This window comes from Diceros bicornis, chromosome 20 (genome assembly GCF_020826845.1).
Source record: "Diceros bicornis minor isolate mBicDic1 chromosome 20, mDicBic1.mat.cur, whole genome shotgun sequence".
Classification (NCBI taxonomy): Eukaryota; Metazoa; Chordata; class Mammalia; order Perissodactyla; family Rhinocerotidae; genus Diceros; species Diceros bicornis.
Genome location: NC_080759.1, coordinates 6,403,022 through 6,418,071, shown reverse-complemented (window position 1 = coordinate 6,418,071; position 15,050 = coordinate 6,403,022). Strand labels below are relative to the sequence as shown.

General features: G+C 53.9%; 1 protein-coding gene across 2 annotated transcripts in view; it reads right to left on the bottom strand.

The window, feature by feature from the left end:
* Positions 1-15,050, bottom strand: part of UPF1 (UPF1 RNA helicase and ATPase) — a 34,824-nt gene that overhangs the window by 8,400 nt on the left and 11,374 nt on the right. The window contains exons 2-15 of one of the 2 annotated variants that reach the window (XM_058563817.1): positions 14,677-14,819; positions 13,037-13,126; positions 10,536-10,703; positions 9,930-10,110; positions 8,493-8,654; positions 7,722-7,839; positions 7,473-7,571; positions 6,155-6,263; positions 5,830-5,989; positions 5,608-5,726; positions 4,948-5,112; positions 4,713-4,827; positions 3,922-4,065; positions 3,322-3,535 (exon numbers count right to left, since the gene is read on the bottom strand). In XM_058563817.1, the coding sequence (XP_058419800.1) occupies positions 3,322-3,535; positions 3,922-4,065; positions 4,713-4,827; positions 4,948-5,112; positions 5,608-5,726; positions 5,830-5,989; positions 6,155-6,263; positions 7,473-7,571; positions 7,722-7,839; positions 8,493-8,654; positions 9,930-10,110; positions 10,536-10,703; positions 13,037-13,126; positions 14,677-14,819 (1,987 nt within the window). The remainder of the gene's footprint in view (positions 1-3,321; positions 3,536-3,921; positions 4,066-4,712; positions 4,828-4,947; positions 5,113-5,607; positions 5,727-5,829; positions 5,990-6,154; positions 6,264-7,472; positions 7,572-7,721; positions 7,840-8,492; positions 8,655-9,929; positions 10,111-10,535; positions 10,704-13,036; positions 13,127-14,676; positions 14,820-15,050) is intronic. The other variant, XM_058563818.1, reaches the window with a different exon arrangement.

Here is a 15,050-nt window from a genome sequence, read left to right as displayed (position 1 = left end):
AAGTTCAAGAACCCATAAGCCCCTCCAACTGATTCTTGTGGGTGACTGCTGAGCCGACCCCGCCCTGACACAGAGCAGGGCCTGAGGTCGGCGGGTCTGCCTCTGGACTCTATCCTGGGCACCGTGTCACAGTGTCTCAGCAACTGCAGCTTTGCCTACAGTAAGTCGTGATGCCTCCGAGTGTGAGCTGCCACCTTCTTCAGGCCCTTCCTGTTCGCGGTCCTGTGCATAACTTAAAAATCACCTTGTCAACTCATACAACCTGCCCATCCCTTTGGGATTTTGACTGGAACTGCATCTAGTCAACAGGTCAGCATGAGAAAACTGGCTTATAGCACCTCACATGGATGAAGGAAGCCTGACCAGTGAAGATGCGCTCTATGGTCCCCTTTATGTCAAGCTAAGGCAGGGACTAGCTGGTGAGCTTGGTGCCGTGAGCCCAGCAGCAAATGTTTAACCGTCTGCTGGGGGCAGGGCTGGTCTGCAGCACCTGCCAATTGTTGTGGTATAAACACCCCTGTCAGAGCTGTGTGAGGCTACTCCGTATCAGTGGGTCTGCGCTGACACCAGCACTGCCCTGAACAGGGGTCGCCTCAGGGCTGAAGGGGGCTTCTGGGAGCTGGTTAGGTTGTGTTTTGGGGTTCAGGTGCTGGTTACATGGGTGTGTTCACTTAGTGAAAACTCACTAAGCTGGATGGTTAAGACTTGGGCGCCTTCACACTTCAATAAAGAATGTTTGGGGCTGGCCCTGTGGCCTAGTGGTTAAGTTCGGTGTACTCCGCTTTGGCAGCCCAGGTTCAGTTCCTGGGCGTGGACCTACACCACTTGTTGGTGGCCATGCTGTGGTGGTGACCCACATACAAAATAGAGGAAGACTGGCACAGATGTTAGCTCAGGGTGAATCTTCCTCAGCAAAAAAAAAAAAAAAAAAAGAATGTTTACAGACATACTTATTGGGTGCTGACTAGATGCTGGGCACTGAGGACACAGCAGTGAACCACCACCACTGGGCCCTGCCCTACGGAGCCAATGCCATGGAGGACAGCGGAGCAGGGCTGGTGAAGGCGTGAATCAGTGCTGAGCAGTGGCTTCCCCAACTAGTGTCCACAGCATCACAGAACCACCAACAAACTCCTTGTGGCCTGGCCTCTGCTAGCCCCATCACCCCAGGGACCAGCAGAGTCTAAGTGTCGTGGTGATGGTAACAGCGGCAGCAGCCCCTAGGACCGCACCATGTAGCGGCTGCAGGGCCCTGGATGGGCACGCCCTCAGCTTCAGTCCCATCTATAAAGTGGGCTAAACAAGGCTGGCATGGCTGCTGTTGGCATCAATGAGACAGGAAGTCAGCAGTTCTCAAACGCTTGTCTCAGGACCCCTTTATGCTCTGAAAAGTTGACAAGTCCAAACAGCTACTGTTTCTGTGGATTACATCTACTGATATTGACTGTAATTTAAGGCCTAGAAACTTAAAATATTAATTCATGTGAATATTAACTTACAATTTTTTGTGTGTGTGAGGAAGATGGTCCCTGAGCTAACATCAGCCAATCCTCCTCTTTTTGCTGAGGAAGACTGGCCCTGTGCTAACATCCACGCCCAGCTTCCTCTACTTTATATGGGACGCCGCCACAGCACGGCTTGACAATCGGTGTGTCGGTGTGCGCCCGGGATCCGAACCAGCGAACCCCGGGCCGCTGCAGCGGAGCGTGTGCACTTAACTGCTTGCGCCACCGGGTTGGCACCAACTTACGAATATTTTTTAATGAAAACTGTATTTTCCATTAAAATATGTATTTAGCAAATTTTTGCAACTCACTTCACTCTCTGGCTTACTCTGCTTCTGCACGCAGTCCCCCAAGAGCTCCCTCAGTAGCCTCACAGACACATGGAGTTAGAAAAGCGAAGAGTGTTCTGTCACCTTTCTCAGAACTGTGAAATTCTGCCCAATTCTACACCAAAGCTGGACAGGAGGTCTCCCTGCAGGTCAGTGACGATGGCCGCTCTACTCTGCCCTGCACCTGCAGGGCCTTGGACCCCGAGTGACTTGGTAGCACCCTCACCGGCCGTTGGAATGGGAAGTGTCCCCAAGTCAAGCAGAGCTTCCAAAGGCTGACACACCTCACAGACATCTGTTACCACCATGGATCTCATCAGAAAAGCCGCTCAGCATTAGGAACACTTAGTCAGCTCATATTAGGGGACATGAGTTTTCCAAAATTCTAATTTTTGTTTGAATCCTCATCACAGGTGAAAAATACTGTCAGTTGTTGTCCTTGAAGCCACAGGCTTGCTTCGATCATCTTTGGAAAACGCCTGCCAAACACCCCAGTCTGAATGACTGCAGTGTGTCCACGAGTCCTTCCTTCAAGCACCTGCCAAGTGTCTTAGAACTATCTCGGCACACACAGCATCACAGGACGTGCACTCATTTAATAAAATGAATACTCTTCACTTCTGCATCTGGGTGGTGCTTGCCTCAAGCATGTGGCGGTGACAACACATGGCATTTTGCAGCACCTTCCCGACTCGCGCCAAGGCACCAGCCAGCCCCCCAGGGTTGCTTCTGCACCACTGGCGCACATGTCAGCACAGTGAAGGGGCACACAATGACTCAGGGTTACTATGAAAGTAACTCTAGGGGGCCGGCCCCGTGGCTTAGCGGTTAAGTGCGCGTGCTCCGCTACTGGCAGCCCGGGGTTCAAATCCCTGGCGCCCACTGACACGCTGCTTGTCCAGCCATGCTGAGGCCGCGTCCCACACACAGCAACTAGAAGGATGTGCAACTATGACATACAACTATCTACTGGGGCTTTGGGGAGAAAAAGGGAAAAAAAAAAGGAGGGGGATTGGTGATAGATGTTAGCTCAGGGCCAGTCTTCCTCAGCAAAAAGGAGGATTGGCGTGGATGTTAGCTCAGGGCTGATCTTCCTCATACACACACACAAAAAAAACTAACTCTGACCTCGGTCTTGCAGACCCAGGGCCCAGGCTTTGAGAAATACAAGAGAAAGGAGGGACTGGGAGGGGCGCTTGGCTCTGCTGCCTCCTTTCTATGTGCCATGTGTGCTGAGCCCCTGGGGTGAATTCTTGTGTATGAACTCTGAATTTTAGGAGGATGTGGGCTGCTCCTCGCCCACAACCCAACAACGTCCCACATTCCAGAGTGGACATCTGTCCCACTGACCACAGTACCTCTCTGAGGTGCCCCCCGGCCACTGAAATAAGTGGTCACTACATGACGCCACTTAGGAAGGCAGTGACAGTGGATTTCATCTCCCAGGCCGTGCTCCCTCCAGGCACCCCCTCTGGCCCTAGCGTTACCTGCAGTGACACCATTCTGAAGAGAGCCCTCATAGAAGATGTTGGATGGGAAGGCGCTGAGCGCAGGGTGCATCCGATACTGGACCTGGAGGCGGATGGGACGGATGCCCAGCACCACCAAGCGCTCAAAGAGCGACTGGGACAGCCCGGCCTTGGCCGCCTTCTTGCACATCACGACGGGGCCCAGCTGGCAGTGGTCGCCCACAAGGATCAGCTGCGGCAAGAGGCCCACACAGGTGAGAAGCTCAAGCACCAAACAGCCTAGACATCCACTCGCAGGGACTAAGGGGCCCTTCATCCATATAATCACCCAGCCACGTGAATCCAAGAGTAAGACACTGACCAGGTATGGGAAAATCGCCCACCACACACACCAAACACAGACACGCACTCACGAGCCACATGGAGAGGCACTCCGTGCAGCGCCCACCCTTCAGAGACCCCCTCAAAGGGCTGGCTGTGCATCCTGCTATGCTCTGCCAGGGTGTCACACAGCATTATGGGACATTTTAAAAAACGAACTTCCAGATTAAGAATTAGAACAGAAAAGAACACAGACTAGGTTTCAAATGAGACTACAGCAGATGCAACATGGCCCACCTGCTTGGCTCCAAGAACCACAGGGACCATGCACTCCGGTTCAGTGGCCTGGGTGCTTTCGTCGATTAAAATGGAACGGAACTGCATCTTGGCGAGCCTTGGGTCACCTGCACCCACACACGTGCAGCAGATGACATCCGCGTTCTGGGGAAGAGAGTGTACGAGGTGTCACGGCCCCTGCAGGTGGACGTTACCAGGCCCCAGAGGGCAGGTGGGACAGGACACAGACATCATTCTGATCCACACTTTCCCCAGCAACTGTGGAAACGAGCTGTCCCTCCCTGACAACATCTATGTCTAGGCTGTGGTGACACTAACTTTTGAGATCCTAAGTGGCTGTGCTTCATTGGAGAAAACCTCTCAGCACAGAATCGGTTCGGTGCCTCGAGCCAGCCTCCGAGGGGCAGTGCTGAGCTGGGGAGACCCATACCCAGGCTGAGATCCACTTCTGGTTGGTTGGTTGGTTATGAAAGAGCAGGAGGGAGCATTCCAGACCCAATCTGGACATGTGGACCAGGTATCCCAGCTCCCAGCAGCAGGGAGGCTGGCAGGGAGGTGAAACTACCTCCAAAATCATGTGTTTCAGGTAGCCAAGTATCTCTAATTTCTTCACCAAGGAGAAGACAAACAAAGGAGGCATCAAAGTTCTCTTCTCAAAAGGGGAACAACAAGCTAACTAAAGGGGCCATCATACGCTTAATATATCTAAACAGGTCCTCCGGCCAAAATGAACACACCAAAGCCCCGAGGCCCCAGGCCTGTTTCCTGGCGCACGCCAGGTAGGAGCTCACCATGAGCAGCTCCCTCTCAGCGGTGCGCTTCAGGGCCCGGTAGCGCTTCTCATCCGCAGACGACAGCTCCCCAGTCTCGTCCTTCAGCTGCTGCAGCTTCTGCAGCTCCGGCATGCTGGAAGCACAGGGGCACGTCAGTGAGCACGGGAGGGTGCGCCACCAGGGCCCCGCACAGCGCCATGACTGAACAACTGACTTACAGGGACAGTCTGGAGGCCAATTACCCGACACCCACCTATCCATGTTCCTGATCTGGTTATGCAGGGCCAGGAACGACACCGGGGAGTCGATGGCCTCGCGGCTCTTGGCGCAGAGCCGCACGACTTTCAGTCCGGTCTGGTGGATCTTCTCGGTCAGCTGATCCACGGCTATGTTACTCGGAGCACAGACAAGCACAGGCCTTCAACACAACATAAGTGCACACCTCAGTGCTCGCCAGAGAAAGTTCAGGAAATGCTAATTAGCCAAGGCTATTGCTTTGAATCACAGGCAGTGGAGCCAGTGTGCCATCTAAGACTAAAGCCAGGAATGACACAATGCTGAAGGAGCTAAAACCCAGCCCGGCTGGAGCTTCCTGTCCCACGCCGTTTTCACTCCACTCTCGCAAAGCACTGCTAGTTGACTGAGTCCCGTGTCCTCAGCCTCCTGTGTGCACCATGAAGATGTCCTAAGCTCCGAGATGTGCCCAGGCACAGCACAACCCACAATGCACCAGCCCAGTGCTGCCTTTACCAGAGCTGCAGGCTTGCTTGTTACAAGCAACCACAAAGGCCAGATTTAAGACAAATACTGTACAACGCAGCATGCCAGGTAACCAAGCCCCAAAGACACCGGCATGCCCGTAGCCCGGCAGACAGGGCTCCTCTCTCACCACCTGGGCACTGCTGAGCCCTACCCGTTGCCTTGTCGGGCCAGATGATAGACGATGGTGGCTGAGGTCACGGTCTTCCCCGTGCCCGGTGGTCCCTGGATCAGGCTCAGTGGTCTCTGCAGCACAGTCTTCACGGCGTAAACCTTCAGGTACAAGTGGCCGTTAAGGGTGCAGACGCCCCGGGGGGGCTGCCCACCCAGTGGGCTCTGCGGCCCAGGCCCCTTCAGCCCCTGGACGGGCAAGAACCTGCGAGTGGTTGAGGTCAGGTAGCCCCTGTGCCGTGAAGCGCTTCGGCAACTGGCACTTGATGATCACGTCCTCCACCTCGTGGCCAAGCAGTTTGTGGTAGATGTAGCCTGACACGGACGTCTCGTCCACGGCAAAGGTTTTCAACGCACTCTGCATCCTACAAGGAAAGCTCCAGGTCAGTAACAAGCACCACTGTGGAGCAACAGTGAAGACCTGCTCCTGTGACGTAGAGAATCATCTAGAAGGTAGGGGCAGTGGCCACGCCAATAGCAGGTGACTACAGAGCAGATGCAGCAGTGCCTCTGGGGGAAGGCAGACATACCTATCGAATGAGGTTGACTTCCACACGAAATCCACCTGGAAGTTATGAGTCACCTCCACAGGTGCGCCCACACTGCTCCGAAGCTCAATGGCGATCTCATCACCATAATCTGTGTCCGAGTTAAGTGTCATTCTTATCAAAAGCCAGGCTTACCTTTCTGAGGCACCCTCATTTGGTTACTTAGGAGAGACCCCTCTTCTGTGCCAAAAGCTAAAAGCACAGCCAGTGAGGCCTGCGCTCTCCTGAGATTCTGCCCATGGTGCCCAGCCCCACTGCAGTCAGCCCCCGCACTCTCCCTGTGAGCCCTGGGGCATTACCCAGTGCCCGGAACGAAGCGGCCACGTCCAAGGCCTGGGTTCTGACTGTGAGCTTCTGCAGAGCCCTTGGGTGCAGAGCTGGGAGCACTCTGGCCACAGGCAAAGCAGCTCTTCTATCAGTTTATACAAAGGAGTGCTCTCAGAGAAAACTGAAGAGGGCTCAGGGCCTGACACAAACACGACTCAAAGGGGCCACCCCGGCCCGGTACATCCTCAGGCTGCGGCCATGAATGACAACCTTTTCTCCACTTGTGCCCCAAAACTGGTCTCCGAGGGGACCCACAGGCAAGTCTCCTGTGCTCAGGTCGAGCTCAACAGAGGGCTGGGCAGAGGGTGGCTGTGGGGTCAGGCACCAGCACCATTAGCCGACCATGAGGAGAAGGCTGAGGTCAACCTGCCAGTGTCGAGGCGCCTTCTGGCTCTAGGCCCTTCTCCCAGGAAGTCTCTTCCATGGTGCGCCCCCACCCCACTGCATCCAACAGTGTCTGTGCCACATGAATGCTATGAGTCCAGCCACCCTGGCCAGCACATTGGACCACCCAAGGTCACAGCATGCCTGCGCTCCAAGTACCTAGACACAAACCCCAGACTTCTCAACCCCTGTGCCTATGCATCAGCTTCCAGGTGAGGGTCTCCAGAGCCAAACTAACCTGGGAGAGTCAGACCTAGGAGCCGGGGGGTGGTCGGGGGTGGGGGTGGGGGTGGGGGTGGGGGTGGGAAGTGCTCCTTGAGATCAGCAGCTACTTCCAATCACAGACGCTCCAGGTCACCCTCGTCAATGCACCACTGGGCAGAGAGAAGTAACCATACAACCACCTTTCCCAGCCAAGGTTTAAGTCCTGGAATTTTCTTAAGAACAGTGAAGGGTCATGCCAACCAGCCCCTGCATCCAGCTGAGAAGCTGGCACAGCCACGCCCACTAACCCACGGCCTTCCTGCCTCGGGTGTCCCCAACCAGGCTCTCCCCCAGGCTGGCCAGACCTTCTTGACACAAAGGATACTATCAGGGACCTTGATGACATGGCCGATCCCCTTCCACAGGGGCGCCAGGTCCCCTTTGTACCGCAGGCATATCTCATCCCCCTGCATGAGCCGCATGTCTTACAGGGAAAAGACAGCGAGAAAGTCAGCATTTTCAACACGTGCCAAGACTGCCACCATGAAGATTCAAATTAAGGGACACTTTACAAGGGTGAAACTAGGAATTTTATGCTACTTATAGTCACAAATATTTTAAAACTTAAAATCACCTCTTAACCAAATTATGACTAAATCCTCATTACCAGAGTCAGTCTTGGGCAAAGTGAAGTAGGCGATTCTCTTCTTGTTAAGGCCCAGGTCCCACCTGACCGTGATGTTATCTTGAGTCTGAGCACATGAAAAATAAGAGCCCTGTTAGCCTATAACACAGACACGGCCTGGACTCCTCGTGTCTGGGTATCCACAGGTGCACGCCCTATGGGCAACCTCATCAGCCGTGATGTTGGGGTGCAGCAAGTAGCACCCCACAGCCTGAAACACCAACAAGAGCATATCCGGGAGAGAAGCCATTACGACCCCCAGAACCCTCACAAGACGACCAAGACCCACACGCCGTCTGCTGTCAGAGGTCCGTGGAGGAAGAGAAGGAAGCCAAAGGCTGAGGAAACAGCCCACGGGCCTCGGTACTCCTGCTTCCTAGACACGCTCTTCATGGGACTGGCATGAGGAGCGCCCTTGGCATGTCGTGGGCTCCTCCGGTATGACTCTCGTGGCTGTGGGTGACGGCTGGCAATGCGACTGTGAGGAATTTTTGTTGGAATTAAAAATCAGAAATCACTAAGGCCGCTGTTCTGCTCTGAGTGACGGGCTGTCTGCCCAGAGGTGGCTCCTTTGCCTGCTGTCAATCCGAGGGTCCGTCTCTCTGGGCACTGCACCTCGGCCCACAGCAGCATCCGCAGCCTGAAGAGAAAACTGCCCTCCCCAGACCTTGGGAGAGACACTTTGTTAAAATGACCAAAACCCCCCTGCACACACATCACCTGGGACTCTTTTAGTTTCTTGTCATAGTCGGCCTCCAGCTTGACCAGGGGGCCAAAAATGTTCTGATATTGGTAGGCATCCTCGTACCGCAGGAGGACGTGCTGCGGCTCCTCGTCCACCCCTGGCTTCTCCAGGTCCTCCAAGGTGGCAGAAGGATTTTCCTAGAGGACAAGAACCAGTACCTTGTCCCTGTTCTCACCTACATTCGACATGAACTCTATGTGAGCTCACCAGTCACCAGAGGGACAGGGTACACCCATCACTTCTCAGAACAAGCCAACGTTGGGCTGATGCAGAGAAGGGCACCCAGGGGCCCGGGGTGTCCACCCTGTAAGGAGAGCCCTTGTATGGGGACGTCCACGCGGCACAAGCAGCTGGACACTGCCCTGGCCCATGCTCATGCCTCAGCCGCTGCTCCTAACCCTCCCGCCCAGGGTTACACCAACAAGGTAAATCTTGGCGAAAATACCCCAGGTACACAGCCTGACACACCTCCTACCATCAAATAGCTGCATTCTCCACCAAATGCCCAGCCCTGAACTGGGAGAGAGAACACCTCTTCCAGGCTGCCAGAAAGACGACTGGTTTCTCTGGCTCTGTAAACAGCAGGGGGCCCACCTCCCCGTTTCCTCCTGACCCTACGCTGCGGTGACAGGAGTGACACCCTTTTCCCTGACAGGGACAGAATGGTATGTGGCTGTTTGGATAGAAACAGAGACAGTGAAATAACTGTGGCAACCTGGAAACTGAAGTGGAAAGGTACCTGGCTAGACGATGCTTGAGAAATATTGACTTGCACTCAAAGTGAAAATAAATTCACATTTAAGATTTCTGATTATATGGGTGTCTAATTAAAATTTCTAGCCTCCTTATTAAAACTTCATCATAAAATCTAAGCAGCCAGAACCAGAGGAGGGCTTCCATGGAAAACTGGGTCTGCCGGGCAGGGCAGGAACCCCACTACCCAAGCGGGAAGCCCCACTCCCCGTCACTCGTCAGGCTGTTCTGGGGACCCGTCTCTGACCTTTGAGACCCCGACCCCTTTCCCACTGAACACTTGCCTCCTGCCTGGTGTTGCCCTGGCTCAGACATGTCACAGGCCCGATGAGGTTTCAAAGTGCCCTTACAGTCCTGTCTGTCCACTCAGGCCCAGGCTCCTCCTGACATGTCCACCCACAGCTGCCCACAGCCTGTTCCCACCCTCCTCCTCGACAAGGGAAAAACTCCGACGACTGGAGCTTTCCTTTCCTGAAGGCCCAGCGGGAGCTGTCCGCGCGCCCTCACTCCCAGCGAGGGGCCACTCCAGGTAGAAGCTGCAATGTCCCTCCAGCATCTCGTTTCTGAAGACACTCCCCTCAGCTCCTCTCCCTCCCAGTGGAGCCGAGCTGAGCCGGAAGCTGGGGCTGTGCGGATTTGCATTCTCAGCAGGCCCTCACCTTCCACAGCTCCTCCAGCTTGTTGATCTGCTGGGCGGTGATCTGCCGAGCCCGCAGCTGCTCCTGCTCAGAAGGGATCTTGACCAGCCAGGACAGGAAGCAGCGGTCCTGGATCAGCGGCTGCCACTGCGAGCTGTCCCAGTTGATGTCCTTGAGGCTGCTCTGGCTGGCGCAGGGCTGCCTGCAGACGCCCCGAGGGCGGGGAGATCCCAGGTGAGGATGACCCCCACCCCCAAAGCTTAACCCTTCACCCCAAGTGACGTTCCCTACATTTCATTATGTGATCATACTACCTTTGTTCATCATACTACTACTAGTACTACTACTACTCATACTAAGTTGTTAGTAACAAACTGCATCTCCCCACACACTTGAGGTCTAAACCCTTAATTAAAACTCAGAACAGACTTGGTATTTACAGAATTGTTTTTATGATTTAACCAGAACACCCCAAAAGAGTCCCTCGACATTCCTGGCTCTCTAAACAAGCCCCCGAACGTCCTCACACCATGCCAGGCGGCAGCAAGCACTTTCAAGCATTTTGAAGCTCCACTGAGTCAGCGACCAGGCAGAGAGGCAGCCCCGGGAACTGGGTCCCGGCCTCACCTGCACAGCAGCACCACCACCGAGTCGGCCTTGGCGGGGATGAAGCCGAGGAGGAAGACATTGCGGCAGCCGCAGTTGTAACACTCCAGGACCGTCTCCCCCAGGGGCCCGTCCTTGTGCAGAGTCACCTCTTTGCACTTTGCCCTCACTAGGTGATTTACAATGTGGCTGAAACCAGGAAATGATAAATAGTTAACACCCCAAGTTTGGCTTTTCACCACTTTCAATTTTTGAGCCCCGTTAAAAGTTCCGGTACCGTTCACGGTCCATTAGCAGGGGCGGTCACACCTCATCCATCTGGCATCCCAAGGGTCCCCTCCGCCCCTGAACTGGCTCCCCACCGAGTGCAAAAATCAATCCAACTTGAACCATTTCTAAGGAAAACTTTCCTAACACGTTTTGCATACTTCCTGATTCTTTTTTTTCAGTTCCTGCTTTCTTAAATCCAACAAATCAGGCCTAACGGAATCAGTCCCTAGGGCCGAGGCTGCCATCCCGGGGAGGCAGGAGGCTCGCCCCCTTCCACTGCTCCTCTCTGCTTATGGCTTCTCTGCTGCTTCTTTCAAAGTCACTTCTCATGGTCCCTGTGCCTGCTTCTAGGAGCAGGAGCCCCTCCTAAGTTCCCGCAGGCCAGGAAACTTGATAACCAATCATATTAGAAACCTGAGGACAGTAAAAAATACCGAGTAGGGGGGCCCAGGGCTACTCTCAGGAAGCAGAGGGCCAGCTCTGAACCACCTGAAACCCCTGCTGCCTCGGCTCTTTCCTTGAGGTCAAGTGGCCGGGACCCTGCCACCCTTCCTGTTTCTGAGACACAGCTCACCTAAACCAGGGCCTTGTCGATCCCCTTGGCTGCTAAACTCTGCCTGACGCCCACCAGCCATGCTGGGCATGGGTCTCAGCTAACAAGGCTCCCCGCTACACCACCCTGGCTTATCTGCAGCCTTGCTGCAGGTGTGCCACACCTGAGCATGCCCACTGGGCCTCCAGCCTGCCTTGCTGCAGCCCACTCTCCACCTCAGGAAACCCCTCCTGTCGAAAGCCTGGGCTCAGATGCCAACATCCTAACCCTCTCTGGCCCCACAAAGCCCTTTGAATTCTCTAACCAACCATCACTGCTCTTGGCACCCGCAAAGTCCCCTACTCCTTGTCCAGAGCCACCACCACCGGGCATTTTCCCAGAATCAGCAATTTCCTCTTGTCTTTTCTGCACCCACCTCACCCTAGTACACTGGAAGCTCGGTGAAGGGCAGGGGCTGCCCCATCTTCACAACCGGGCCTTGCACAGCCATGCAGAGCTGGGTGACCGAGTCTGTTTTCTCTTAGAGGCCCTTGGCTCAATTCCCTGATCTTGGCTCTGCTGACCAGAAGCTGGGGTTGCCAGCTAAGACAAGGTTTATTTAATTGCTTTTCCTGCAGGAGAGGAACTAATGTAAACATAGTAACACTTAAATTACCCAGAGCATTCTGAAAATGGAACAGGAGTCTCTTTTGGTTATTGTGAAGATGCTTTTCCTTTAAAGTCTTTTAAAAACATCAGCCCCGTTTCTTGCCTTGCTCAGAAGCCCACAATTCGCATCGCCAACTCCAAAACAACACAAGATCTGACCACTCTGTGTCCTCAGGCGGCACAAGATGGTGAGGCCTAGCCCTCAGCTGCTGAAGGCACAGGAAGGGTGGGGGCTCTGTGCACCTAAACCTGCCTACCGACTCTTGTCACTTTCTCTCTCCAAAACACGAACCTCAGGGGAAGATGCCGCTTTCTTGCTGGCAATGTGGAGCCCTGTCCCACCAAGACTCTGCTCTGCATCTCTGTGGTAGAAGAGTGAGTCATCACACATCACAGCAGCCCTGGAGGAGCTGCCAGGACAAGACCCTGCACTGGCGGTGGGGGCCGAGGAGCCCCACCACTTGAGCTAGACAAACGGACTCTCCCCTGGAATCCAAGCACCAGCACGACGCTGGGCTCACCCCAAACACAAAACAAGGGACCTAGTCACAGCTGCTGCTGATCAACAGCAGGAAGGGAAGCCCAGGGCTGACGGTCAAGTGAACTTAATTTAATCCGATGATTCAGGACCTGGCCCATACTAGCCTCAGGACCGCTCCGATGAGCTAAGGCCAGAGGGAGTCTTCTCAGGAAGCGGTTCCCATGGATGCCCATTACTGTCTTGGGAACATCCTTCCCAGGCACCCAGTAATAAAGATGAATGGGCGTGCCAGGAGCTCATCTTGCAGAAAAACATAAATAAAAACTGGAAAGGAGAATTAAGCCAACCCTACTTGCATAATAAAAAGAACCACAGAGAATAAATCAAGGGTAAATACATTAAGGCATTCACACACCACCATCTGTTTCAAGTTAAACCAGTCACAGAGGAGGGAAAAACCAGGTTTGTTAGCATGATTTTATATTGTGCTTCGCTTCAACATTTCCATAATTTACACACAAATCTGAGCACAGCACTGATTAAAGACACATGCGTGATTTGGTTATCTACCTGCCAGAAGTATTTCCACGTCCGTTACAGAACCACTTCTTGCTGGTATTACAGTAAACCACGCAAGCAGGATCATGTATTCCGCAGTAACTAGAAAAGTCAAAGCATCAACAGTTAAAGCTGGAAGGTCACTCTCTGGTTTTAATTTGGCAGGATGTAAAATTCTTTCCTCTTACAACATTTTTAAGTTTTTCATTAAACACATACTCAAACCCAACGATCTCACTAACAAAATCCAATCAGTTCACTGCAGAGGCTTCCTAACCATGCAAACGTGGGGAGGGGTGAGGGGCGATGTGGAGGCTCCCTGGAGACACCCCAGGCAGCAGCAAAAACCCTGCAGGGGGAACGACGACAAGAGCCGTGCAACGTGCCAGGTGAGCGAGACACCCCCAGGGTGACCCAGTCTCTTCCCTTGGCTTTCAGTTTTCAGGAACTGTGACTTATAAGCAGGGGAATCGGCATCCCTAGCTCTCGGCACAGGAAGGGAAGCTGTGACCACGCTGTGTTTCACGCTCCAGCAGAGGGTGCCGTGCTCCCAGGATCGCCCAGCTCAGACCCAGCAGTGAAGGGTCCGGGATGCAGACCGAGCTCAGCTCACAAGCACCTAGGGGGAGCCCCCAGCCTTGTTTTTCTGAAAATCCACACATCAAAAGGAAAAATACTGGCTCTCCAGAGTTCTACATACGTATGAAGCCAAGACTCAGTCTCAAACCACAATGTGCTTCAGCCAAGAACCTTCCCCCCAACCCCCACACCACAGGGACTCGCCCCACCCTCCTCCACGGGGAGGGGGAGGAGTGTGCAGACTTGAACCACCTGCAGCTCCACAAGGACCACGTCATGGGCAACTGTGTCTGTAACAGGAACACTGACACATCACTAATACTCCATAAAAACGTTTGTGAATTAGTGAACAAAGAGTCAACATAAAGTAAAAAGTCTGCCCACAGAGCAGGGCAGAGAGCCGCATTGTCCCAGGGTGGGGCAGACCTTGGAGGGCAGCATGCCTCAGGGCTGGGCCCAAAGCTGCCCTGACTGGCCAGGGGCCCTGAGCAAGATCACTTCACCTCTTTTGGTCTCAATTTCCCCATGTGTGTGTTAACTAAAAAGCTAGAATAAATGTAGATGTGAGGGATGGGTCCTTGCTCTGGATGAGAATTCCAAATTTGGTCAGCATGTAGGTCTATCCACTGATGATTCACTTCCCATTTTTCAGGAACCTTGAATATATCAGGGAGGCAGATATTTTACAAAATCCCACACTAATCTCTTTGTAGGAGAAACTTCAGCTGCTCTGTTGACCCTATAACCCAAAGGCTCACCCAACACAATGAGTTCTTTCTAACAAGTGAGTGGGGCAGGGACTGGGGAACCACGCCAGGGCCTGAGGAAGGCAGGGAGAATTCTCCCGCTGGGAGAATTAGGGGTGTCAGAGGGTGCTGATCCCACCCTCCTGCCCAGTAACGTGGACTCATGTGTGGACCCGGGCCTGAGCAACCTCCTTATTCCCAAGGACAGTGCTACCAAGTGTCACAGTCCACAGACTGAGATGGACCTCCGTAAAGCCAGCAAACTCACGCAGACCATGAACACTCTGGTAGGTGAGTCCCCGCCGCCACCCCACCACAGGCGCTCACCTGCAGGCATGTACGGGGAGATCCTTCGTGTAATACGTATCTTCTTCATCTTCTTCGAAGTTCAACTCAGCCAACAACTGGCTAGTCTTGGCCACACTGTCATCCACAGCCCCATTCTGCAGGATGCCCTCGGGTCCGCCGACCTAGAGCAGAATGGCAGTGTCACCGTCACCATGCAAGGCTGCAGCTTCTAGGCCTCAGCCCGAGCACATGACTCCTTCCAAGATGGGCAGCCAGGGTGACCCTCCCATGAAGCGCTGGCCTGCTCTCCACTTTGAGACAGTTCAGCTTCTGAACTGACTTTTCACTCTCTCCTCCCTCTTCCCTATCAAACCTACCCAGCCAAAAACACAGCACTGGCAGCCTAGGCCATC